Source organism: Canis aureus, chromosome X (genome assembly GCF_053574225.1).
Source record: "Canis aureus isolate CA01 chromosome X, VMU_Caureus_v.1.0, whole genome shotgun sequence".
Classification (NCBI taxonomy): Eukaryota; Metazoa; Chordata; class Mammalia; order Carnivora; family Canidae; genus Canis; species Canis aureus.
Window position 1 is genome coordinate 48,865,323 of NC_135649.1, and position 23,581 is coordinate 48,888,903.

At 41.3% G+C, this 23,581-nt stretch overlaps 2 protein-coding genes across 5 annotated transcripts in view; both read left to right on the plus strand.

The window, feature by feature from the left end:
- Positions 1-7,422, plus strand: part of BTK (Bruton tyrosine kinase) — a 32,043-nt gene extending 24,621 nt beyond the window's left edge. For all 4 annotated transcript variants that reach the window (XM_077889198.1, XM_077889199.1, XM_077889200.1 and 1 more), the window contains 7 exons: positions 120-194; positions 669-840; positions 1,592-1,808; positions 2,813-2,877; positions 3,950-4,068; positions 4,589-4,746; positions 6,918-7,422. In XM_077889198.1, coding sequence (XP_077745324.1) covers positions 120-194; positions 669-840; positions 1,592-1,808; positions 2,813-2,877; positions 3,950-4,068; positions 4,589-4,746; positions 6,918-6,989 — 878 coding nt within the window. In that variant the 3' untranslated portion in view covers positions 6,990-7,422. The remainder of the gene's footprint in view (positions 1-119; positions 195-668; positions 841-1,591; positions 1,809-2,812; positions 2,878-3,949; positions 4,069-4,588; positions 4,747-6,917) is intronic.
- A 637-nt stretch (positions 7,423-8,059) lies between these two features.
- On the plus strand, positions 8,060-10,933 carry TIMM8A (translocase of inner mitochondrial membrane 8A). The gene is made up of 2 exons (XM_077889201.1): positions 8,060-8,314; positions 9,886-10,933. Exons 1-2 carry the CDS (start codon positions 8,183-8,185, stop codon positions 10,045-10,047), a joined length of 294 nt encoding a protein of 97 aa, XP_077745327.1. The 5' UTR covers positions 8,060-8,182; the 3' UTR covers positions 10,048-10,933.
- The last annotated feature ends 12,648 nt before the right edge of the window (positions 10,934-23,581 follow it).

Consider the following 23,581-nt stretch of genomic DNA (forward strand, 5'->3'; position numbering starts at 1 on the left):
TGGGATTCAAAATGTACCGGAAGAATGGATATAAGAAGTGTGAGGTTTTAAGTGAGGGTGTGTTCAGCATCCCACCTCCTACACTGCACCAGCAGCATGACCCTCTCTGTATGTTTCAGGGCTCATATCTAGGCTCAAATATCCAGTGTCTCAACAAAACAAGAATGCACCTTCCACTGCAGGCCTGGGCTACGGTAACTGCTTATTTCTCTAGGGTAGGGTGGATTGGTCAGTTACCAGGACTACCTTTGGCTGACCCCACTGGACCTTGCAGCACACTGTTCTGCACCAGCAGCCTCAAAGAAGATTATTTAATAAACAAGTTATTTAATAGTTTCCTCCCTCTGGTGGCTCCTACTGGGACTGCAAGAACATAGATTCATAAAGGGATTATTTTTTGTGTGATTAAAAAAACCATAATCATAAAGAGATTTTAAAAGATTGTCTAGTTTCTCCTTCCTTTATGGCTGATGTGCACCTAGAATTCCAATTCCTCCAACCAGTAACCACCCTGTCCCTGAGATTGACCTGAGCAAAGATAGATTATATTCTTGAGCATTTCCCTTTTACTGCTTGCCTTTTCTGCCCCTAGTAGGGATTCTTACCTATTGTAGGAATTATACATACATGATTCCCAAAATAATCATATTGAGGCTTTGTTGTTATAGGATCATGGGAAATTGATCCAAAGGACCTGACCTTCTTGAAGGAGCTGGGGACTGGACAGTTTGGGGTAGTGAAATATGGGAAATGGAGAGGCCAATATGATGTGGCCATCAAGATGATCAAAGAAGGCTCCATGTCTGAGGATGAATTCATTGAAGAAGCCAAAGTCATGATGTGAGTTACAGCCCAAACTCAGCTCTACAATCTAGGAATTACTGAGTCTAGGAATTACTAGGAGACTCCTAGACTCCTAGGAGTCTAGGAATTACTGAGAAAGTTTCCACTGTGGCTTAAGGTGACTTAGATTGAGAGAGATTTGGGACCAAGACCTGAGGTCAGTCTTTGTTGGGAGTACTAACCGCTAAAGTAATCATTTCTTTGCCTTACATATTGGTTGCTAATAGTATTGATCATGGGTGTGTACTATTGTAGCATTTGGGGATAAATGTGAAAAATGAGACTTTCAAAAGAAAGACTGCTTCTGATTAGCCTTGGTGTTCAGTCAGCCCTGAGCTTATTTTCTGTTCTGTTTGGGCTCCAAATCCCTGCCCACCCTCACATATTAGGCACTTTGGGGGTTTAGATCAAAAGGGAGGGAAGGGGATCCCTGGGTGGCGCAGCGGTTTAGTGCCTGCCTTTGGCCCAGGGTGCGATCCTGGAGACCCGGGATCGAATCCTATGTCGGGCTCCCGGTGCATGGAGCCTGCCTCTCTCTCTCTGTGTGACTATCATAAATAAATAAATTTTTTTTAAAAAAAGTATTCTAAAAAAAAAATTTAAAAAAAAAAAAAGGGAAGGAAGGAGGAAGCTCAACTTGTTATCACAGTCCCTTATCTGATGCTCTACTTCCAGGCCAACCCCTTTCCTATCCAGTCCCTTTCTGATTAGTATGCAGAGCCAGAAAGGTTTGTTGCCTCTTCTGTAGGAATCTTTCCCATGAGAAGCTGGTACAATTGTATGGCGTCTGCACCAAACAGCGCCCTATCTTCATCATCACTGAGTACATGGCCAATGGCTGCCTCCTGAACTACCTGAGGGAAATGCGCAACCGTTTCCAGACTCAGCAGCTGCTGGAGATGTGCAAGGATGTCTGTGAAGCCATGGAATACCTGGAGTCAAAGCAATTCCTTCACCGAGACCTGGTAGGACCTCAGAAGGATTGGCCTGGGACCAAGGGCTGAGGGGGTGGAAGTAGCAGAGGAAGATATATCATACCTGGATAAGGAGGGTTGCTAGAATTATCATTTCAGTTTTATCTAGAAAACAGTAAGAGTTAGGTGAACGAACCTATGCCCCAGTGGTCAGCCAGTCAAGGATCTCCAGCCTCAACAGTACAACTTGTGCCAAGGTGGAAGCTGGAGCAGTCACTCGTGCCAGCCCCCTACCACAACAAGGAAATGGTGGGGTCCTTCAGGACAGAAGGGTACCCTACTTCCCAGTGGCACAGAACCATCATTTGGTTACATCAGAGTCATATAATGGGGGTCTGTGGGTACATTCGTCATTGTTTTTTAAATGTTCTATGTTAGTCAGCAAACACAAACACATTTGAAAAACCTGAATTTCCAGCTTCTATTGAAAATCTTGACCATCTTGAAACAGCAGGCTCATTCACAGAGGCCATGCTAATAGTCAGATGGAGCTGAGGAGCAGCTTGCCTCCTCCAGGCCAACTGCATGCTCTGCCATTTCCTGCAATCTACCCACCCCATTTCATTCTATCACTTTGCCTGCCTGACCTCTAGAGGCATCAGAGTTTGTGCCCCTATTTATTTCAGCCAAGCCAAGGCTCAAATTGTCTTAGTCCCACTGGCAGAGAAGCAAACAAAACAAACTTGTTTTCTGTTCTCCCTGATTCTTTCAGCAATTCAGGAGAGGATGGGGTATCATGGAATCTTCAATGTGAATGAAATCATTCTGCCTGCCCTCAATGCTTTACTTATGTCTATATATCAGGTTGCTTTAGATGTAGTGGAAATGCATCAGAGTTTCTCAGTGGCATCACCTGACACCTGCTGGGTGGGAAAGTGTTTCTTGAGCTGAAAGAGATGAGGCTTCCCTGGCTTCATTCCCCTGGTGGGCAGAAGCTTTGTACCTTTAACCTGTGTGCCAAAGGCAGAGTCTCATGGGTAACTGTTGTACTACAGGCAGCTCGAAACTGTTTGGTAAACGATCAAGGAGTTGTTAAAGTATCTGACTTCGGCCTGTCCAGGTGAGTGTGCCATTTTCACCTTTCCTTCTAAAAGTAAAAATAGCACAGTACAACATGACGCAGCGTTATTGTTTTGAATCCTCTCCCTTTCTTTTTTCCCCCTCATTCTAGTCTTTCTCACCATCTTCTTCGTCCTCTTCTTTCTCTGAATTATTTGTCATTTCTTTCATTCTTTTATTATAATATCTCCTTCCTCTTTCTCCCTCCCTCTTCTTTTAAAAAATATTTTATTCATTTATTCATGAGAGACACACAGAGAGAGGCAGAGACATAGGCAGAGGGAGAAGCAGGCTCCCTGCAGGGAGCCTGATGCAGGACTCAATTCCAGGATCCCAGGACCAAGGGATCACACTCTGAACCAAAGGCAGGTGCTCAACCACTGAGCCACCCAGGTGCCCCTCTCCCTCCCTCTTTTTATTTTTTTAATTATTTAATTTATTTATTCATGACAGACACACACAGAGAGAGATTTATTTATTTATTCAGAGAGAGAGAGAGAGGCAGAGACACAGGCAGAGGGAGAAGCAGGCTCCATGCAGGAAGCCCAATGTGGGACTCGATCCCTGGTCCCCAGGATCAGGCCCTGGGCTGAAGGCGGCGCTAAACCGCTGAGCCACCAGGGCTGCCTTCCATCCCTCTTTTTAAAGCTAAGATCCCCAATACCTCATTTTGATCTGTCAACCCTGTTGTCTTTATTCCTCTGCCTCTCTCTCTCTCTCTCTCTCTCTCTCCCTTGCCTCCTTCTTTCCTAATCAGTCTAGTCCCCACTTGCAACTGCAGAATAGAAGGAAGGATAAAACAGAAAGGGAGAGAAAGAAGAAGAAAGGAGTGCCTAATAGATCTTATTTCACTTCATCCTTGCTGTAACCATATTGTCAATCAGGAAAGCTAAATCAGATATGAAAACAGGAATACATTAAATGTAACATTTGTAAAACACACTGGTTGGCCTGTAAGCATGTATTTGTTTAGCTCATGTGACTGTGCCAAGAAAATTTAAGTAAATGTCAAGCTCTCCAAATAGTAACAAGTCAAAAAAAAAAAATTGTAATAAGTCCTGAACCCTCTGCAGGTATGTCCTGGATGATGAATATACAAGCTCAGTAGGCTCCAAATTTCCAGTCCGATGGTCACCACCAGAAGTCCTTATGTATAGCAAGTTCAGCAGCAAATCTGACATCTGGGCTTTTGGTGAGTGAATAAAATTATACAGATTATACAGCTCAAAGGAAGAGGAATGCAATTGGGGAATTTCACACTTTGCAACCTGCACAGAGAGATTATTATTTGTTGTTTTCATTCTTCTAGTCCTTAGGGAGTGCTCACCATTGTCAGGCACCACAGGGGTTCCTGAGGATAGAAAGAGTAAACTAGACTTCATCTCTGCCTTCTTAGAATTTACAATCGAGAGAAACAATTTATTTAGTATTCCACAGCTTTTGAATACTGATTATGCACCATGGGACTCTGCCAGACCCTATAATTACAAAGACAAATAAGATGATGTCTCTCTCCAGAAGAACTAATAGTCCAGTACAACCCCGATTACTCTCCAGTGTGGGCAGTACTACAGCAGAAGTTGGGACAAAATGGAAAATTCACAGAGTGGGGAATCAGCTGAATATAATAATCGGAGGTTGATCTAGGAAGACTAGGATCCCAAACACCCAAAGAGACTAAATCAGCTTAATATATTTTTTTCATTGTCTAGGGGTTTTGATGTGGGAAATTTACTCTCTGGGGAAGATGCCATATGAAAGATTTACTAACAGTGAAACTGCTGAACACATTGCCCAAGGCCTCCGTCTCTATAGGCCTCATCTAGCTTCAGAGAGAGTATATACCATCATGTACAGCTGCTGGCATGAGGTAAGTGTTTTATTAGGACCTCTTAAATTAATTTCCTGAGCCTACTTTCCTATTTAGCCAGCCAGGCACCCAGTCCCCACTCTCCCTGGCCATGTGGCAGCTGGGTACACACTGATAACTGTGCACATTCTTGGGCCCAGCCTGTACCTCAGTCCTTTGATGGTCAGAGACTTTCTCAGGCTCATCTAGTTCTCACTAGAGTACCACCAGCAGACCCCATTACCAACTCAGCTTCAAGGAGAGGAGATGTGGGGCTGTGTCACCTATCATAAGCAGGCAGTTAAAGGCACTCAGACAAATGTATTGACATTTAAAAAGAAAAGCCATTAAAATTTATGTTCATTCCTTTGGACATCATTGGTCCTTTCTTCTACTTTATTAACAGCCAACCTTTCCTGGCTGTGGTGCTAACTAGAATTAAAAAAAAAAACCTCCTGAAAGAGAACTAAAATAGGCAGTGGTCGTTTATAAAAAAAAAAAAAATATGGTGCATCATGAGGTATGTGGGTAGATGTGGTATTTTGAAAATAAGGAGTCTGTCCCACTATTACTAAAATGTTTTGGTGCTCTCACCTTGGGTTCTTTCAGAGGTGCTTTTTCCACTTTTCAGTATATCCTGGGTAATGTTAAATTGGCAACCTCAATCACTAGTAGGAAATAGATGCTGTACCCCTAGAAACAGGGAAGCACAATGTCCAATAAGCACATATGTGAATGTGGAGCCCTCTTGGTGGGGTGAAAAGTGGGTAACTGCATTAGAGCGTGGCTCCTTTCCCTTCAACAAATGACTTAGGTCACAAAGGAAGCATGAAGAAAGGGACAAACATTTCCCTCTCTCTCCTGTGCCATGCAGGATTATGGGGGATGGACTCTGCTCCTTCCCAACTAGGACGTCCTCACTCCACTAGTTGACTGTTTTAGACAGGTACTGTCTCCACAGCCTGTTTAAAGTAGTACTCCTGAAATTGGATGCATATCAGAATCCCTGGTGTACTCTTAAAACTGCAAATGACTGGGCCCTATCTTCAGAGATTCCAATTAGGTGTGTCTGAAGCAGAACCCAGAAATGTCCTTTTAAACTTCCCAGGAAATTCTGGTACTCAGCTAGGTTTACAAACCACTGATTCAAAGGAAAAAGAAATTGATGACTTTTTGGTTCTGATGGATTGAGACCTTTCTGGCATGAATATGCCCTGAATCACTAACTACCTCAGGGGTTTATGGACCATGGCTCTCACAAAAGGCCTTAGTCTAAAGGCCGGACAGTACTAATAAAATGTCCCAGGTGCCCGAGGGGGCCCTGCTCAGTGATGCAGCCCATGGTCTTGAAATGTTAATTCCTTGCTAAAACTTTGGCTACGGGATGATAGAATGGTGTTTGAAAGCTTATAAGGACAAACATTATATGTTCTCATTCATTTGGGGAATATAAATAATAGTGAAAGGGAATATAAGGGAAGGGAGAAGAAATGTGTGGGAAATATCAGAAAGGGAGACAGAACGTAAAGACTGCTAACTCTGGGAAACGAACTAGGGGTGGTAGAAGGGGAGGAGGGCGGGGGGTGGGAGTGAATGGGTGACGGGCACTGGGTGTTATTCTGTATGTTAGTAAATTGAACACCAATAAAAAATAAATAAAAAAAAAAAAAAGAAAGCTTACAAGAAAGGGAGGTGGGCGGGGGGTGGGGGTGACTGGGTGACAGGCACTGAGGGGGGCACTTGATGGGATGAGCACTGGGTGTTATTCTATATGTTGGCAAATTGAACTCCAATAAAAAATTAATTAATTAATTAATTAAAAAAGAAAGCTTACAAGAGTTCAGATCTGGCAAACATTTAAACTTGTTTAGTAGCCATTTTTCATTTGAGGATCCAAAATAATGATGCATTGGTGTACAGTTTTGTAATGAATTTGCCCTCAGTTTTAATCAGTGTTTGTTAGTTTAATTTGCAAATTATCCTCATCACCTGAGCTACTGAAGATGAAAAGTGAACAAGGACTTCATGGAGCACTTCTATTTCTTTTCCTTTTTTTTCTTTGTGTGTAATTTACAGGGTATGCTACAGGTCATATTGTATATACTTAATAAACATTTCTGCCTACATGTTGCATTTCCCCTGAATTCTGGATTCTAGCCCACTGTAACACACTGCTTTTTCTTTGGTTTTAGAAAGCAGAGGAACGTCCTACCTTCAAAATTCTTCTGAGCAACATCCTAGATGTCATGGATGAAGAATCCTGAGTTCACCAATAGGCTTCTTGGTTCTATTCCTCTCTTCCACAAGGCCCAATTTCACTTCTTCTGAGGAAATCCCAGGCTTACAGGCCCTGGAGCCTTTGTACTCTCAATGAATACCCAAAGGCCCCTCTCTACATCTAGGAATGACTCTCTTCTTTGATTACCTGAGATAGTACCTTCTAAGCAAAAGCCAAGGAATTATTGTGTCTGGTATTGTCCTCAGAGAGAAAATTTTCCATGAGTATGAAAACAGACTGAATTTGGAATAGAAAGTTTGGGGGAGGGAGGGATGTAAATAGCCTGACAAGGGGTCCAACAACTCTTTGGGTAGGCATTAGAGCTTGGTGGGGGAGGCAGAATTTGACAAGAATAAAAGGGTGTCATAAAAATGGGAGGGGGGTGTTTTGATAAAATAAAATTACTGGAATGCATGAAAGTTTCTTGCTGTCTCGATTAATCCCGCAACCTCTCTGAAACACTCTCAGTGTTCCAGAAAACTTTTGTGTGGCATTGGTTTGGCATATTCCTACTTTGAGAACTGGACGAGATCCTCAGCAATTTAACCCCTCTGGCTCTTGGATAATTCTGGCTCCGAGTCAGAGACAAACTCACAAGCAAAGCACCAGTGCCTGGCAAACGACAGGCATGAATTGTTACCGGAACGAATCTGAAAGTTGGGGACAAATTCTGCCGGAGCCTCTTTCTCCTCCGATAGGAGGGAAAACACCATCAAAGAACTGTCGCCCCAGGATGGCAGTCTGGGCCAAGCGAGAGCCAGTACTGCAGCACGAAAAGCGCGGGCCCATTTGGAAGTGGGCAGGGGCGGGGCTGTTGGGCCAGCCGGAACCCGGCCACGTGTTAAGTAACTTAACTTAAGTAACTTCCTCTTTTACCTTTTTCCCTTTCTCGTTCCTATAGAAGAAGAAAGCACCGCAGCACTGGGCTGCAAGCTCCGAGGCCTCAGGGCTCACGTGGGGCGCAGCCTCGGGGTAGCGGGCGGGACCCGGGCGCACAGGAGGCTGGGAGGAGCGGCGGGCGGGCGGGCGCAGACCCGCGCACAGGGCCACGCGCCGGCGCAGTGCGCTCACGGAGGTGGGCCGGGAGGTGGCTGGTTGTGGTTCCGGTTCCGTCGCGGAGACACGTGAAGGTCGGTGAGTTGGTGCGGAGTTCGTCTAGGCACGCGTGGCGGTGCTGGGATGGATTCCTCCTCGTCTTCATCCGCGGCGGGTTTGGGCTCGGTGGATCCACAGCTGCAGCATTTCATCGAGGTGGAGACTCAAAAGCAACGCTTCCAGCAACTGGTGCACCAGATGACGGAACTTTGTTGGGTGAGGAGCCTGGGGCTGGGACCTGGCCACGGTACCTACTTTCCCCCGACCTTGCCAGGCGAGACTCGCCAGGACGTCCGGAATTCGGGGAGGGGGAGGACCCAGTAGCGCTCCCTTGATTTCCTCACGTTGCTCAGACATAGCGGGAAGATAGAAAAGGTGACTCCGCTTCTCGGGGCACTCTCACCCCAGACCTTGGCTTTGTTGGTGCAGAGGGAGGACTGGGGATCACAGCCGACTTTTGCCCCTGTCCAGAGCAGCACTTTAGGCACCTGAGTTTGAAGCTGCCAAGTGCTGATCACCAAGACTGATGAGAGCCACCAATACTGAGATTTTATCTTTGCAGCCCCTATTCCCAGAGAGTGAATCTCCTGTTCTGGATTCCTCACGGTTTACCTGGATTACCCAGTTGCTTTAACCATCGCCCGTGAGAAATGAGTGGCTTTAGCCCACCAACTGTAAAAGTGGTGTAATCTCTACACACACACTCTCTCTTACTTGCTTTCTTGTTGGATTGTTGTGTAATACTAAGCCCTTTCAGGTCTGACTGTTGAAGAATTGATATGTCCTGTGAGGGAACTTTGGCAAAGGGTGGAAGGCATTTGCAGCTTGGGATCAAAGTGTTCTCTGGCTATCAAGGACAGCATAACTGCCCTGCCTTGTGGAAAGAAAACCCATAGAATTCAGAGGCTAAGGATAATTTTCCTTGGAAGTGGACAGTGTGAGAGGCTTGTGTACACAGCAAAGAATAACGAACAAAGTTCATTTGAACCACTTAATCTTGAACTATATACAGTCATCAGTTCTGTAGCCCCTTTCACATAAACTTACAGTATTGCTGGACTCTGGCCCCTAACAAATGCTTACTTCTGTACTCCTTGGTGCTTTGATTCTTTAAAAAAAAAAATCTGTGATTCATTACATTTTGGCCAGGAGGGGCTGTGGTTAAGGACTCCTTTAAGAATCTGTAAGCTTCTTTCAGATTCTGTGGGCCATTTAGGAAAATTCATATAATTTTCCATACATCATGACAGTATTCAAGAACTTCTGGCTTAAATAGACAGTGTTAAAGAATCAGGTAATAGATTTCTTTTTTTCCTTTCGTAGGTTTTAGAGTGTCACTGCCGTGGTTTATTCTTTCACCCCCTTTTTTTTCCTGGAGTTCACCTAAAAACAATTAATGGCGGCAGCATTGTGGAGTTACAACCAAATTCAGTGAAAGTTTACCTCTCTTGTATTTTGCACCCCCCCTCCTTTTGTTTGCTCTGTAATAGCTCCGCCATTTTCTGTTCCAGTAACTTTGGGCAAAATATCTCAGCCACCCTTCCCTCTCTGTAAAGTAAGGACTAACAATAGTATCTATTTTGTAGGGTTGTTGTGAGAATTTAAGGTAAGACTGTAGATAACTGCTTGCCACATGCCAAATGTGAAATAGTAACATATCAGATACTGTTTTTAGGTGGTGAAGTTTTTCCTCTAACAAGAATTCCCCCCTGCCCACCTCGCCCTCCTCGCCCTCCTCGATTATTTCCCCATGTTCTTTTTGTGATTTTGTATCTTGTCCTGAGCAGGAGAAGTGCATGGACAAGCCTGGGCCAAAGTTGGACAGTCGGGCTGAGGCCTGTTTTGTGAACTGCGTTGAGCGCTTCATTGATACAAGCCAATTCATCTTGAATCGACTGGAACAGACCCAGAAATCCAAGCCAGTTTTCTCAGAAAGCCTTTCTGACTGATTTCAGCATTACCTCTTTGGAAAAGGAAGGTAGTTCAAGAAATGAAGAACGATTGATGGGATAGTTGAAGAAAAGGCTATGGGGGGATTGGCTCCCACCTTTGTCACTCTTGGGACATCCTGTCATCTGAGAATGAACAAAGACCAATTTTGTGTGTGGGGGGGGGTTTGAGGGTCATATATGTATTTGATTGTTTTTTAATGCTAATCTTGTGAAAACAATTGACAGATGAATGGGAAAACTACTAGATGCATATTACTGTATATGGGACTATGCTTTCTCAAAGTCCCATAAACTGCTCCCTATAATTTTGATAGTGGAACTGCTTTCTCTAATTTGACAGTGGGACCACATAAAGTAAAATCTGTCATTTGTGTGGATTCATTTCAGATTTCTGGGGAGATTGATACATCTTTGTGTCTCTCAGAAAGGGTAGCAGGTGGAGAAAAGTAATTTGGTACTTAACTATAGGCCTCCTTATCTAGTGTTTTGACTATCAGTGCTGGAAAGAAATCTATGGGATGTTAATACAATACACTCAGCTTTCTAGATTATCTCCTTCCCTTATGCTGTGATTTACTTTAATGTATAAGTTATGGTCTCAAGGTAGTACAGGTAGCCTGAGTGTCTAGAGGCCTTTAGATATAAAGGAATCTAGCCAGTGAGCATAATTCTCAGTACTAAACTGTCACAAGGAAGAAGCTTACTTACCCTGTATATCAGGGTCCAAAAAAATCAAAGATGTGCCTAAATAGTTTATAAAGATTTAGGCCAGTCAAAAGCTAACAGCAGTTTCAGGTAGAGGTGCATGCCTAATGTTAATCAGTATAGATTCCATTTACTGCATTCTTTTGATCACTGAAATAAAAGCTTATAAAAAATTCAACTCTGATTGAGAAGGCTTTCTATTCTGGTTATCACCTGCACCCTGGAGAGATTCAATGTAGGCTGGCTCCAAGGCTGAAGTATAGTTTGTCTGGGTACTTTGTGCAAGGAATAGCATGGTATTTCAGTGATGTCTGTCTTACCTTTTTGTGAGAAAGGAGAACTTTGAGAAGGGATAGGGAAGAAAGGAATTCAATGCTGACAGTCAGTTCCCTGAGTGTAGTAGAAGAGGTTATATTGACTGGATTCCCCTCCTAGCTTCAAATGCGAGTAGAGTGGAGTGTAGACCTAACATGGAAGCCTCTAGATCAGAACCATGAGGGTTTGGGGGAAATACATATTTCTAGAAGCCTCAAGTCCTTTTTATTTCCACCATATGGGGACTACAAGGAAATTTTTTAAAAGTCTGGTGGGAAAATTCACAAAAGTTTTAAGTGATTACTCTGTGCCAGACACTGATTTGGGTGCCAGGGCTTCAGGAGTGCACAAAAAACAAAGTTCCTGCTCTTGTGGAGCTTATGTTCTAGAGAGGGGAGACAGGCAACAAACCCATAAAATGTCAGTGCGTCAGTATAATGAGTGCCATGGAGAAAAAGAGTATGGGGTATAAGGGAATGTTTGTGGGGGGTGTTGTTATTTGAGACATGGTTAGAGAAGGCCTCCTTGGGAATGTGGCATTTCACAGAGACCTGAAAAAATTAAATGATCAAGCCATGTTGGTATCTGGGAAGAACATTTCAGGCAGAGGTGACAGCAAGTCCAAAGGCCCCAAGGTCAGAGCAACATGCCATGCTGCTAAGGTGGAAGAGTCAAAAGGTCAATATGGCTGGAGTAAAATGAGTAAGGAGAATGGTAAATAAAGTCAGAGACCTATGCATGAGACAGACTGGGACTGGGAGGCAGGTAAGTGCACTGATCATGTAGGGCATTATAGGCTATTGCAAGGACTTGACAAGATGGGGAGCCACTTGAGGGCTTTTAGCAGATGAATGATGTGAAATAACTTAAGTTTTAGGAGGGTCTGGATATTGTTTGGAAAACATGTACAGTAGTAAAAATAATGGCATTTTGAAGTACAGGAGAAATCAGGCTCTTAGGGCAAGTATCTAGTATATACTTTGTATCTGTATATCCCACTGATTTTTTTTTTCCCCACAAAATTTAGTGTTCATGGAAACCCTCAAGTCCTAAAGGAAGGGTCCTATAGTCTGCCTTATTCATTCTTCCTTATTCTTCCTTTTTGTTATACATTGCTGTTTTATTATTTATTAACTATATCATTCCTTCATTTAGTATTAAAATATTCTCATCACATTTAGATACAAACTTAAGTGTTTTCTTTTATAGTGTTAACTGTTTGCTCAGCTAATGTACATAATGAGAAAGAGGTCTGTCGGATTTATACAATATGCTTGAGCAGCAAGTATATGTTTCAACGCTACTAGGTACAAGATAATGGGAAAGAAAAGGTAAAACATTTGTCCCCCTCATCAAGGAGGTTAAGTATACCAGAGCAACAATTTGTGAGCTTTTGTTTGCTTTGTTAATCTCAGAACCTTACTTTCAGAATCTTGCTAGAAAGATGGTACTGTCAGATCTAAACAACACTCAGTATTCTCATTTCAATATTCAGAGTAGAATGCTTAAGACTCCAGATCTGAAACAAAAGGACTGGATTAGCAGACTCTTTCCCTGAAATGAAATCTTAGAAGCCTAATATATAAAATAGGAAAACAAAGCTGCTCAGGCAGTGGCAGGGATATCTGGAGGCCCACTATTGTCACCCCCACTCCTACCTCACCCACTCCTGTGGTGCCTAAGGCACTGTCTCAGGACCTCTAGGATTTTCCTAAGCATACTGTGAAAACTGAATCGAGACTATCCCTGAGGCCTATGCCCATGAGTTTATGAATGAACATTAGGGATGACAGATAAAAGGAAATCAAGAACTTTGTATTTATTTATGGTAACAAATCTCTATGGAGTTTAGGTTTAAAATTATAACAAATTGGGGCACCTGGGTGGCTCAGTGGTTGAGCATCTATCTGCCTTTGGCTCGCTCAGGTTGTTATCTCGGAGTCATGGGATTGAGTCCCGCATCAGCCTCCCCACAGGGAGCCTGCTTCTCCCTCTGCCTATGTCTCTGCCTCTCTCTTTCTGTGTCTCATGAATAAATAAATAAAATCTTTAAAAATGATAAAATTATAACAAGTCAATAAACTCCATGTAAGATAACATTTACATGCAAGGCAATCAGTGGTCCTTTTTTTTTTAAAACCACTTCACTCCTATCACTACCTTAAAAAAAAATCTTGGCCCAGGAAGATTTTGTTTCAAAGACCACCCAATAGTGCTTCTTTTAAGACTTCATACTCTCTTCCAGCCTCATTTTCTGGACTCAAAAGAGGCTGGTGCAGAAAAGTCTGGTAACTTGCATTTTTATTCCATGGTAGAAAAGGGTTTGTTTAGATTAATTGAACTCTAGTCCAAGAACAACAGATACAGACCACAAGAGACAACTCAAAAGATGTGGAGGAAAAAGCCAAGAACTATGGTAAGGACGGGTGGTACTAACCAAAGTTGTTGAGGGTCTATGCTGCCATTCCTTTCAATGAATGGCAGAGAAGGTGATCACAGCTGTCGGGGAAAGCAAACACTTCATGTCAATGACTGACTACATAGGTACTGAAAGTAACCAAGGCCTTGTTCAGATAGTTCATTTGAATGCTACACCAATCATAAGACAAGTCAAAAGTATCCAGTTGAGGGCTGGTTTTGTGATTGGCATCCATAAAACTGCTGCCTCAAGGCAATGCCCAAACTTGATAACTGACACAGAAAGTGAGCCAACAGAAGAATAGATAAGAATATACACTAGGAGGTGACTTGGGCCATCATGAGGTCCCACTAAGATAAGCAAGTGGAACTGGTTACTACACACAGCAAAAACAACAAATCCTGCAGTAAAAGAAACTAATTGAATTACTACTTTATTACTCAGATAAGAAATGCTAAAGCAATTTGACAAATTGTTACATTCAGTAACACCTTAACAAATGAACATTTCAACAGTTAGCCATTTAATGTGTGAACTAGTAAAATTGGTGTTGTGTATCTAAAGCTATATATATTTTTGAAGATTTTATTTATTAGCACAAGCAGGGGGAGTGGCAGGCAGAAGGACAGGGAGAAGCAGGCTCCCACTGACCAGGTAGTCTGAAACGGGGCTAGATCCCAGGACCCTGGGGTCATGACCTGAGCCAAAGGCAGATGCCCCTAAAGCTGTATCTTTATTAAAAAAAAATCACTCAAAAAAAAGCAAAGCCTATACAATATACACAGAAATACATAGAAGGGACAATTAAGACATAGCAAGCCAGGATTCAGACATACTGATTGGGGATTTAGATGAACAAAAGGGCCAAGAGAATTTTGAGATGTATCTGCAATATAATGATAATAGCTATGCTTCACTGACGGTATGCATACCATTTGCCACGTATTGTACTAAGTATTTTACATGGGTCATCTTTTTAAAAAATTACAACTATGAGAGAGGAGCTACTACTACACTAAACTACCTCTTAATGTATTTAAAGATAGGAAGTAATGTTTCTTTAAAAGGTAGGGCCAGAGTTACCAGAACATTTCATTCTAGAAATAGCATCATATAGTGGAAAGAGCATAGGTTTTAGAGTTAAAGAAATTTAGGTTCAAATTCTGATTCTGCCTGCCAACACCTGTGTGATCTTAGGGAAGTCATTTAACCTCTGATCTTCAGTTATCTATAAAACTGAAATGGTAATGCCCACCTTACAGGGTTGAAAGAGAAGATCACGTGTAAAGCACTTGGCACACTGTAGATGCTTAAAAGGTAGCTATTTATTACTATTATTCAGAACTGAGCATCTTTGATAACGTAGCAGGGTCATTATCTGGGAGAACAAGAGAAAAGTCACTTAAAGAAGTTGACTAATTGAAGTGGCAGAGCTAATGGAGCAAATGACATTAAGAATTTTGATTTTTAAAAAAAGAATTTTGAGTTTTATCGCAATCAACGGGAAACTTGGGGAATTTTAAACATTGGAGTAATATAATATTTGCACTTTTTTTTATGATAGTCACATAGAGGAGAGAGAGAGAGGCAGAGACATAGGCAGAGGGAGAAGCAGGCTCCATGCACCGGGAGCCTGACGTGGGATTCAATCCTGGGTCTCCAGGATCGCGCCCTGGGCCAAAGGCAGGCGCCAAACCGCTGCGCCACCCAGGGATCCCTTATTTGCACTTTTTAAATGACAACAGTATTACATGCATGTTTTAAAACTTCATATAAAATTATTTAAAATAAATGAGAGTCTTCCCCTTACCATCATGTATATATTTAGAAAGATCCCTTAAGCAGCTAGATGGAAGTTGGATTAAGGCAGAGAGAACGGTAGTAAGAGTATTTCACTAATTCAGGCAAGAGACTGGATGACTGGATTCAAATAGTGCAAGTGGGGACATATTAGGAATATGGGGGAGCTGTGAGAGAAATCTGGAGTATCATGGAAAGGAAGTAAAACATGATAGGAAAGGAGGTAGGGTGTAGAATAATGTGCCAATGAAAGGACGCCTTGAGGTTCAAAGGGCCAGCAAAGGTGAGTAGGGAGAGAGGAAGATATCAACTGATCATGTTGAACAGGCAGCAGAGAGGAAGGTACACAAATGACTATCCCCAGTTCCACAGTTCCAGTGTCTGGGTAACCCCTGGAAATGTTTCTTGCCATTTTGCAATTTGAGGAACATAAGGAACATCACCCTTGAGGAACATCACCCCTAAAGTCAGAAATACTTAAAAGATTACTCACAAATACAATGTTCTGTAAACTTATTTTTAAAAGATTTTATTTATTTGAGAGACGAAGAGAGAGCATCAGCAGGGGGCAGGGGCAGAGGGAAAGGGAAAAGCAGACTCCTGGCTGGGCAGCGAGCCAGGAAAGTTGAGAAGCCAGGAAGAAAAAAGATAAAATACCACTTGAGTTTTAATACAATACTTTGATAAGGAAAGGAAGCAGGAGTAGAATGACAACAAGGAAAAAGGAGCCAGGGACTCAGCAATATTTGTTAAACTGGACTTGAGACCTATAGTCATTTCCATAAGGCTTAAGCTATTTTCTATATTATGTGACTGACTTGTGTACTAAACTAGTATTGTTTAAAAACCGAATGTGGTCATCATATTGCTTGTTGTACCTTGTCACGAAAGAGGAACCATTATCAACACTGTCTAGTTCTTTTTCTTTTCTTTTCTTTTCTTTCTTTTCTTTTCTTTTCTTTTCTTTTCTTTTCTTTTCTTTCTTTTCTTTTCTTTTCTTCTTTCTTTCTTTCTTTCTTTCTTTCTTTCTTTCTTTCTTTCTTTCTTGTCTAGTTCTTTTTCTAAACGCCATCTTTCATTATCATTTTGTGGCAGGATACACCACCTGGTGGAAAGAGCTAATTCCCATTATTCAAGCAGTTTCTTCTTTTTTCTTCCCTCAGGCAGGTCCCAGGGATGCTTTCTTTTCCTCTTAAAGCTGCTAACACTTTGGAATTCTTCTTCATACCAGATTAACTTTTATTCTCAATTCACCCCATTTTTCCTATTCAAGACAAGCATGTAGGCCCTTAACATGTTAAGGGTTTTGCTTTGAATCACTCTAGGGAAATAGACATGAGGACAAAATATAGAATAAATGTGAGAAAAGGTTTTGGAATTTCAGAAATTTATTTTTTTTTAAGATTTTATGTATTTGTTCATGAGAAACACACACAGAGAGAGGCAGAGACATAGGCAGAGGGAGCGTCAGGCTCCTTACAGAAAGCCCAACGTGGGACTTGAGATCCCAGAATCCCAGGATTATGCCCTAAGCCAAAGGCAGATGCTCAACCACTGAGCCACCCAGGCGTCCTGAATTTCAGAAATTTCTAACAGTCAAGTGATTCACATTCCCTTCCTTACTGATATAGTGATTATTAAGATCTCCCTCAGTCTTTATTCTTGAGTGAGATTTCATCAAGCTTCCCTACTTCACACAAAACTCAGAAGCCATAAAAGATTGTTATTTTGTCTATATAAAAATTTTTGAACAGCAAAACTTTCCATAAGCAAAGTTAAAAGAAAAACAACAAACAGAAAACAAATATTTGAAACTTTTCTACAAAGGACTAATTTCCTTATTATATAAAGGGGCCCCTACATATCAGTAATAAAAGACCATTCAATAGAAAAATAGACAAAGGATATAAAGAGACAATTCAAAGAAATGGAAATACAAATGGCTCTTGAACATGTGAACATGTGAACATATTTAAGAGAAATTTAAAAACCGACACATATCATCTCTCACCTGTTAGACTGACAAAACAAAAGCCTGATAACACACAGTTGTGGGCTGATATAAGGAAACAGCTATCCTTACATTGCTTGTGGGGGTATAAATTGGTACCATCTCCTTGGACAGTAGTTTAACAATATCTACCAAATTATATATGTACAAACCTTTTATTCCAGAAATCTGACTTATAGGAATTCATCCTATAGATATACTCACATGTTCAAAATGACAAAGTTCTTCACTGCAGCATTGTAACAGAAGGGGACTGGAAACAACCCAAGTGACTCTCAATAAGATATTGATTAAATAATGTTGCTACAATGAGATACTTAACTCTTCAGCTATAAAAATGAAGAACCCCTTTATATACAAATATGGATTGAGCTCTAATATGTAGTTAAAACAGTAAGATTCAAGACACAATATGCTACCGTTTGTGTAAAAGGGAGGAGATTAAAATATATTTATACATTTGCTTGAAGAAGCATAATTATCTCTTGAAGGATATTGTTAACACTGGTTGCCTCCAGGTAGTGGAGCTAGGTAGTTAGAGGGTAAGGATGGGAGGAGACTTTGCTATATATCTTTTCTGTATGCCTTTTGAATTTTGAATCATGTAAATGTATTACCTATTCAAAAATAAATATTATTTTAAAAATAAAATTTCTCCCCACTTCAGAACTCTGAACTCTGTACTAAAAAGTGGAGAGGTATGATGGAAACCACTTTCAGGAATAAAAGCTCTATATTTCAACTGCAGTACTTTCAGATGCCCACTAGTCTCAAATAGATTATTTCTATACCTAAGGATCTCAAGCAAGTGTAGGATAAGGGTGGGGTGAATAAGGCACTCACTGTGTGTACAGAACTTAAGGAGATACAAAAAGAAAACTTCCATAATCTAGATAATTCAGTATTTGTCAGTGAAAATTAATGCAAAAATCCATGATGAACAGAGTATCAGAATTTTAAAAAAGGACAAGATCAACAAAAGTGCCATACTGAGCCACATTGGAGTCTGAGGCAACAGAAAAAATGTAGGTCCCATATACATGTTTTTATGTAATCTTGAATGGTTAATTTTTTCCAGAACACTAAAACAGTTGAAAAATTCAAAAGTAGATACATTAAAATTCACAGCATTAAGATTAAATATTTCATTTACGCCCAGTCCAGAATTTATTAAAGTTTACTTTCCTGGCTTTAACGGAAGCAAATTCTTCAATAATGTTTTCATTAAAACCAGTAACATAAAAAAATAAAATAAAACCAGTAATATTTTCTTTTTTAAAAAAGATTTATCTATTTATTTATGACAGAGAGAGAGAGAGAGAGAGAGAGAGGCAGAGACACAGGAGGAGTGAGAAGCAGGCTCCATGCTGGGAGCCCGACGTGGGACTCGATCCCGGGACTCCAGAATCGCGCCCTGGGCCAAAGGCAGGCGCTAAACCGCTGAGCCACCCAGGGATTCCCCGCCAGTAATATTTTCATTAAGTATTTTCTGAGGCCTAATAAGAATATGTAGAATTTGTGGGAAGTGCTAGTAATGTGGTGCAACAGAAATGCAAGATAAATACTGGAGAATCTCAATAAGAATCACAAGGTAGACATGGGGGATGCCTGGATAGCTCAGTGGTTGAGCGTCGGCCTTTGGCTCAGGTCATGATACCTTGGTCCTGGGATCGAGTCCCACATCAGGCTCCCTGTGGGGAGTCTGCTTCTCTCTCTCTCTGCCCATGTCTCTGCCTCTCTCTGTGTCTCTCATGAATAAATAGATAAAATAAAAAATAAAACAATCACAAGGTAGACGTGGACTATTTAGTTATGCCATGCTAAGGAGTTTGCACTTTATTTTGAAGGTGATGGGGAACATCTAAAGTATTTTAAGCACATGTTTAAAGAAGATTACAATCACAACAGTGCCAAGGACTGAAGGACAAGACTAGATAGATTTTTTAGGTAAAAAGGTAATTCTGAGGTAGATAGGCCGGATTTTGATGACTAGAGAAAGAAAAAATGAGGATGACAAACCACTCAAGATTCACCCATTTACAACCTGTTCTGTATCCATATTATATTATACATTCACTCCTGAAATGTGTGAAAGGAGATAAATTACTCTCTCCTTTCTAAAAGGCATGCCAAACAGCTTTTACTTTTGTAACAGAGCTCACCAGAAAACTTGAGAATCATTCACCTGATCAATTTTCTCACATTAAAAATGACCCATCCATAATATATGCACATTTGTGACACACATCCTCCCCACCTTCAACTTAGTCCTTTGCAAGAAACTGGCAAGAAGAGCACCTGGGTGGCTCAGTGGCTGAGTGTCTGCCTTTGGCTCAGGTCGTGATCCCGGGGTCCTGGGATCGAGTCCCACATCAGGCTCCCCACAGGGAGCCTGCTTCTCCTCCCTCTCCTATGTCTCTGCCTCTCTCTTCCTGTGTCTCATGAATAAATAAATAAAATCTTAAAAAAAAAATAAGAAAAAAAAAGAAACTGGCAGGAAATCTGGTATCCTGCCAAATGTACCAAGACTTAGATAAAAATAAATAAATAAATAAATAAATAAATAAATAAATAAATCAGCAGAACTTAGGTAACTAGTAGGTTGACAGTTTTGTTTTCTTTTTTAGGCAAGCAGAAATATTTTAAAATGAAGTAGGGCAGGAAAGAATCCATTTACATTCTTCTATGAAAGGGGATGGCCTTCCCAATAAAGGATTAACAGCTAAGTCCGTGCTGCCTGCCATCCTTTTTTTTTTTTTATTTTTTTTTATTTTTTATTTTTTATTTTTTATTGGTGTTCAATTTACTAACATACAGAATAACCCCCAGTGCCCGTCACCCATTCACTCCCACCCCCCGCCCTCCTCCCCTTCTACCACCCCTAGTTCGTTTCCCAGAGTTAGCAGTCTTTACGTTCTGTCTCCCTTTCTGATATTTCCCACACATTTCTTCTCCCTTCCCTTATTTTCCCTTTCACTATTATTTATATTCCCCAAATGAATGAAAACATATAATGTTTGTCCTTCTCCGACTGACTTACTTCACTCAGCATAATACCCTCCAGTTCCATCCACGTTGAAGCAAATGGTGGGTATTTGTCATTTCTAATGGCTGAGTAATATTCCATTGTATACATAAACCACATCTTCTTTATCCATTCATCTTTCGTTGGACACCGAGGCTCCTTCCACAGTTTGGCTATCGTGGCCATTGCTGCTATAAACATCGGGGTGCAGGTGTCCCGGCGTTTCATTGCATTTGTGTCTTTGGGGTAAATCCCCAACAGTGCAATTGCTGGGTCGTAGGGCAGGTATATTTTTAACTGTTTGAGGAACCTCCACACAGTTTTCCAGAGTGGCTGCACCAGTTCACATTCCCACCAACAGTGTAAGAGGGTTCCCTTTTCTCCGCATCCTCTCCAACATTTGTGGTTTCCTGCCTTGTTAATTTTCCCCATTCTCACTGGTGTGAGGTGGTATCTCATTGTAGTTTTGATTTGTATTTCCCTGATGGCAAGTGATGCAGAGCATTTTCTCATGTGCATGTTGGCCATGTCTATGTCTTCCTCTGTGAGATTTCTGTTCATGTCTTTTGCCCATTTCATGATTGGATTGTTTGTTTCTTTGGTGTTGAGTTTGAGAAGTTCTTTATAGATCTTGGAAACTAGCCCTTTATCTGATATGTCATTTGCAAATATCTTCTCCCATTCTGTAGGTTGTCTTTGAGTTTTGTTGACTGTATCCTTTGCTGTGCAAAAGCTTCTTATCTTGATGAAGTCCCAATAGTTCATTTTTGCTTTTGTTTCTTTTGCCTTCGTGGATGTATCTTGCAAGAAGTTACTATGGCCGAGTTCAAAAAGGGTGTTGCCTGTGTTCTTCTCTAGGATTTTGATGGAATCTTGTCTCACATTTAGATCTTTCATCCATTTTGAGTTTATCTTTGTGTATGGTGAAAGAGAGTGGTCTAGTTTCATTCTTCTGCATGTGGATGTCCAATTTTCCCAGCACCATTTATTGAAGAGACTGTCTTTCTTCCAATGGATAGTCTTTCCTCCTTTATCGAATATTAGTTGCCCATAAAGTTCAGGGTCCACTTCTGGATTCTCTATTCTGTTCCACTGATCTATGTGTCTGTTTTTGTGCCAGTACCACACTGTCTTGATGACCACAGCTTTGTAGTACAACCTGAAATCTGGCATTGTGATGCCCCCAGATATGGTTTTCTTTTTTAAAATTCCCCTGGCTATTCGGGGTCTTTTCTGATTCCACACAAATCTTAAAATAATTTGTTCTAACTCTCTGAAGAAAGTCCATGGTATTTTGATAGGGATTGCATTAAACGTGTATATTGCCCTGGGTAACATTGACATTTTCACAATATTAATTCTGCCAATCCATGAGCATGGAATATGTTTCCATCTCTTTGTGTCTTCCTCAATTTCTTTCAGAAGTGTTCTATAGTTTTGAGGGTATAGATCCTTTACATCTTTGGTGAGGTTTATTCCTAGGTATCTTATGCTTTTGGGTGCAATTGTAAATGGGATTGACTCCTTAATTTCTCTTTCTTCAGTCTCATTGTTAGTGTATAGAAATGCCACTGACTTCTGGGCATTGATTTTGTATCCTGCCACGCTACCGAATTGCTGTATGAGTTCTAGCAATCTTGGGGTGGAGACTTTTGGGTTTTCTATGTAGAGTATCATGTCATCGGCGAAGAGGGAGAGTTTGACTTCTTCTTTGCCAATTTGAATGCCTTTAATGTCTTTTTGTTGTCTGATTGCTGAGGCTAGGACTTCCAGTACTATGTTGAATAGCAGTGGTGAGAGTGGACATCCCTGTCTTGTTCCTGATCTTAGGGGAAAGGCTCCCAGTGCTTCCCCATTGAGAATGATATTTGCTGTGGGCTTTTCATAGATGGCTTTTAAGATGTCGAGGAATGTTCCCTCTATCCCTACACTCTGACGAGTTTTGATCAGGAATGGATGCTGTATTTTGTCAAATGCTTTCTCTGCATCCAATGAGAGGATCATATGGTTCTTGGTTTTTCTCTTGCTGATATGATGAATCACATTGATTGTTTTACGGGTGTTGAACCAGCCTTGTGTCCCAGGGATAAATCCTACTTGGTCATGGTGAATAATTTTCTTAATGTACTGTTGGATCCTATTGGCCAGTATCTTGTTGAGAATTTTTGCATCCATGTTCATCAGGGATATTGGTCTGTAATTCTCCTTTTTGGCGGGGTCTTTGTCTGGCTTTGGAATTAAGGTGATGCTGGCTTCATAGAACGAATTTGGAAGTACTCCATCTCTTTCTATCTTTCCAAACAGCTTTAGGAGAATAGGTATGATTTCTTCTTTAAACGTTTGATAAAATTCTCCTGGGTAGCCCTGCCTGCCATCCTAAGATTATTTTCCTTTAAAAATAATTCTTCATGGGATCCCTGGGTGGTGCAGCAGTTTAGCGCCTGCCTTTGGCCCAGGGCGCGATCCTGGAGACCCAGGATTGAATCCCACGTCGGGCTCCCGGTGCATGGAGCCTGCTTCTCCCTCTGCCTGTGTCTCTGCCTCTCTCTCTCTCTCTCTCTGTGACTATCATAAATAAATAAAAAATTAAAAAAAATAATTCTTCATGTCCATTTCCAGTAATGTGGTGAAAACAACCTAGAAGTCTTTCCATACTGTAAAACATATAGAAATACAGAATAAAATATAGCATCCTTTCAAATGTATAGGTGAGTTTGAAAGGAAGTAAAGGAAATCACTAGGGGTCCAAACACAAAGTGGAAAACCCAAAACTAGAGAATTTAGCAGGAGTTGAAGCTTTAGCTGGTTTAATGGTGGGATGCTGGTGGCTTAGGTTTTGGTGTTTATTTTCCCCTAAAGATTTTATTTATTTATTGAGGGTGCGCACATAAGTGGGGCAAGGGGAAGAAGGAGAGGGAGAAGCAGACTCCCCACTGAACAGGATCCCTGTTGGGGCCTCCATCCCAGGACCACGGGATCATGACCTGAGCTGAAGGCAGCCACTTAACAGACTGAGCCACCCAGACACTCCGTGGTTTATGTTTTGAAGACTATGCAGAGGCATGGAACAGAGCCTTGGGCCTAAGTAACAGAGCAAGGGGTTGAAACTAAGACAACTGCAGAAAGCTGAAACTTTCAGGACTGTCCCTACAAAAAAATGTATTCACTAGAATAGGGAAGACAGCTCCATATCTGGGAAGGTAGAAAAAAGGTCTCTCTATGAGGATTTGTAATTTCAAGCCTGCTTTTACATGGG

Coding starts and splice junctions, on each gene's coding strand:
- TIMM8A (XM_077889201.1), top strand. CDS start 8,183: ATGGATTCCTCCTCGTCTTCATCCGCGGCGGGTTTGGGCTCGGTGGAT. Junction 8,315..9,885: donor AGATGACGGAACTTTGTTGG/GTGAGGAGCCTG, acceptor TGTCCTGAGCAG/GAGAAGTGCATGGACAAGCC.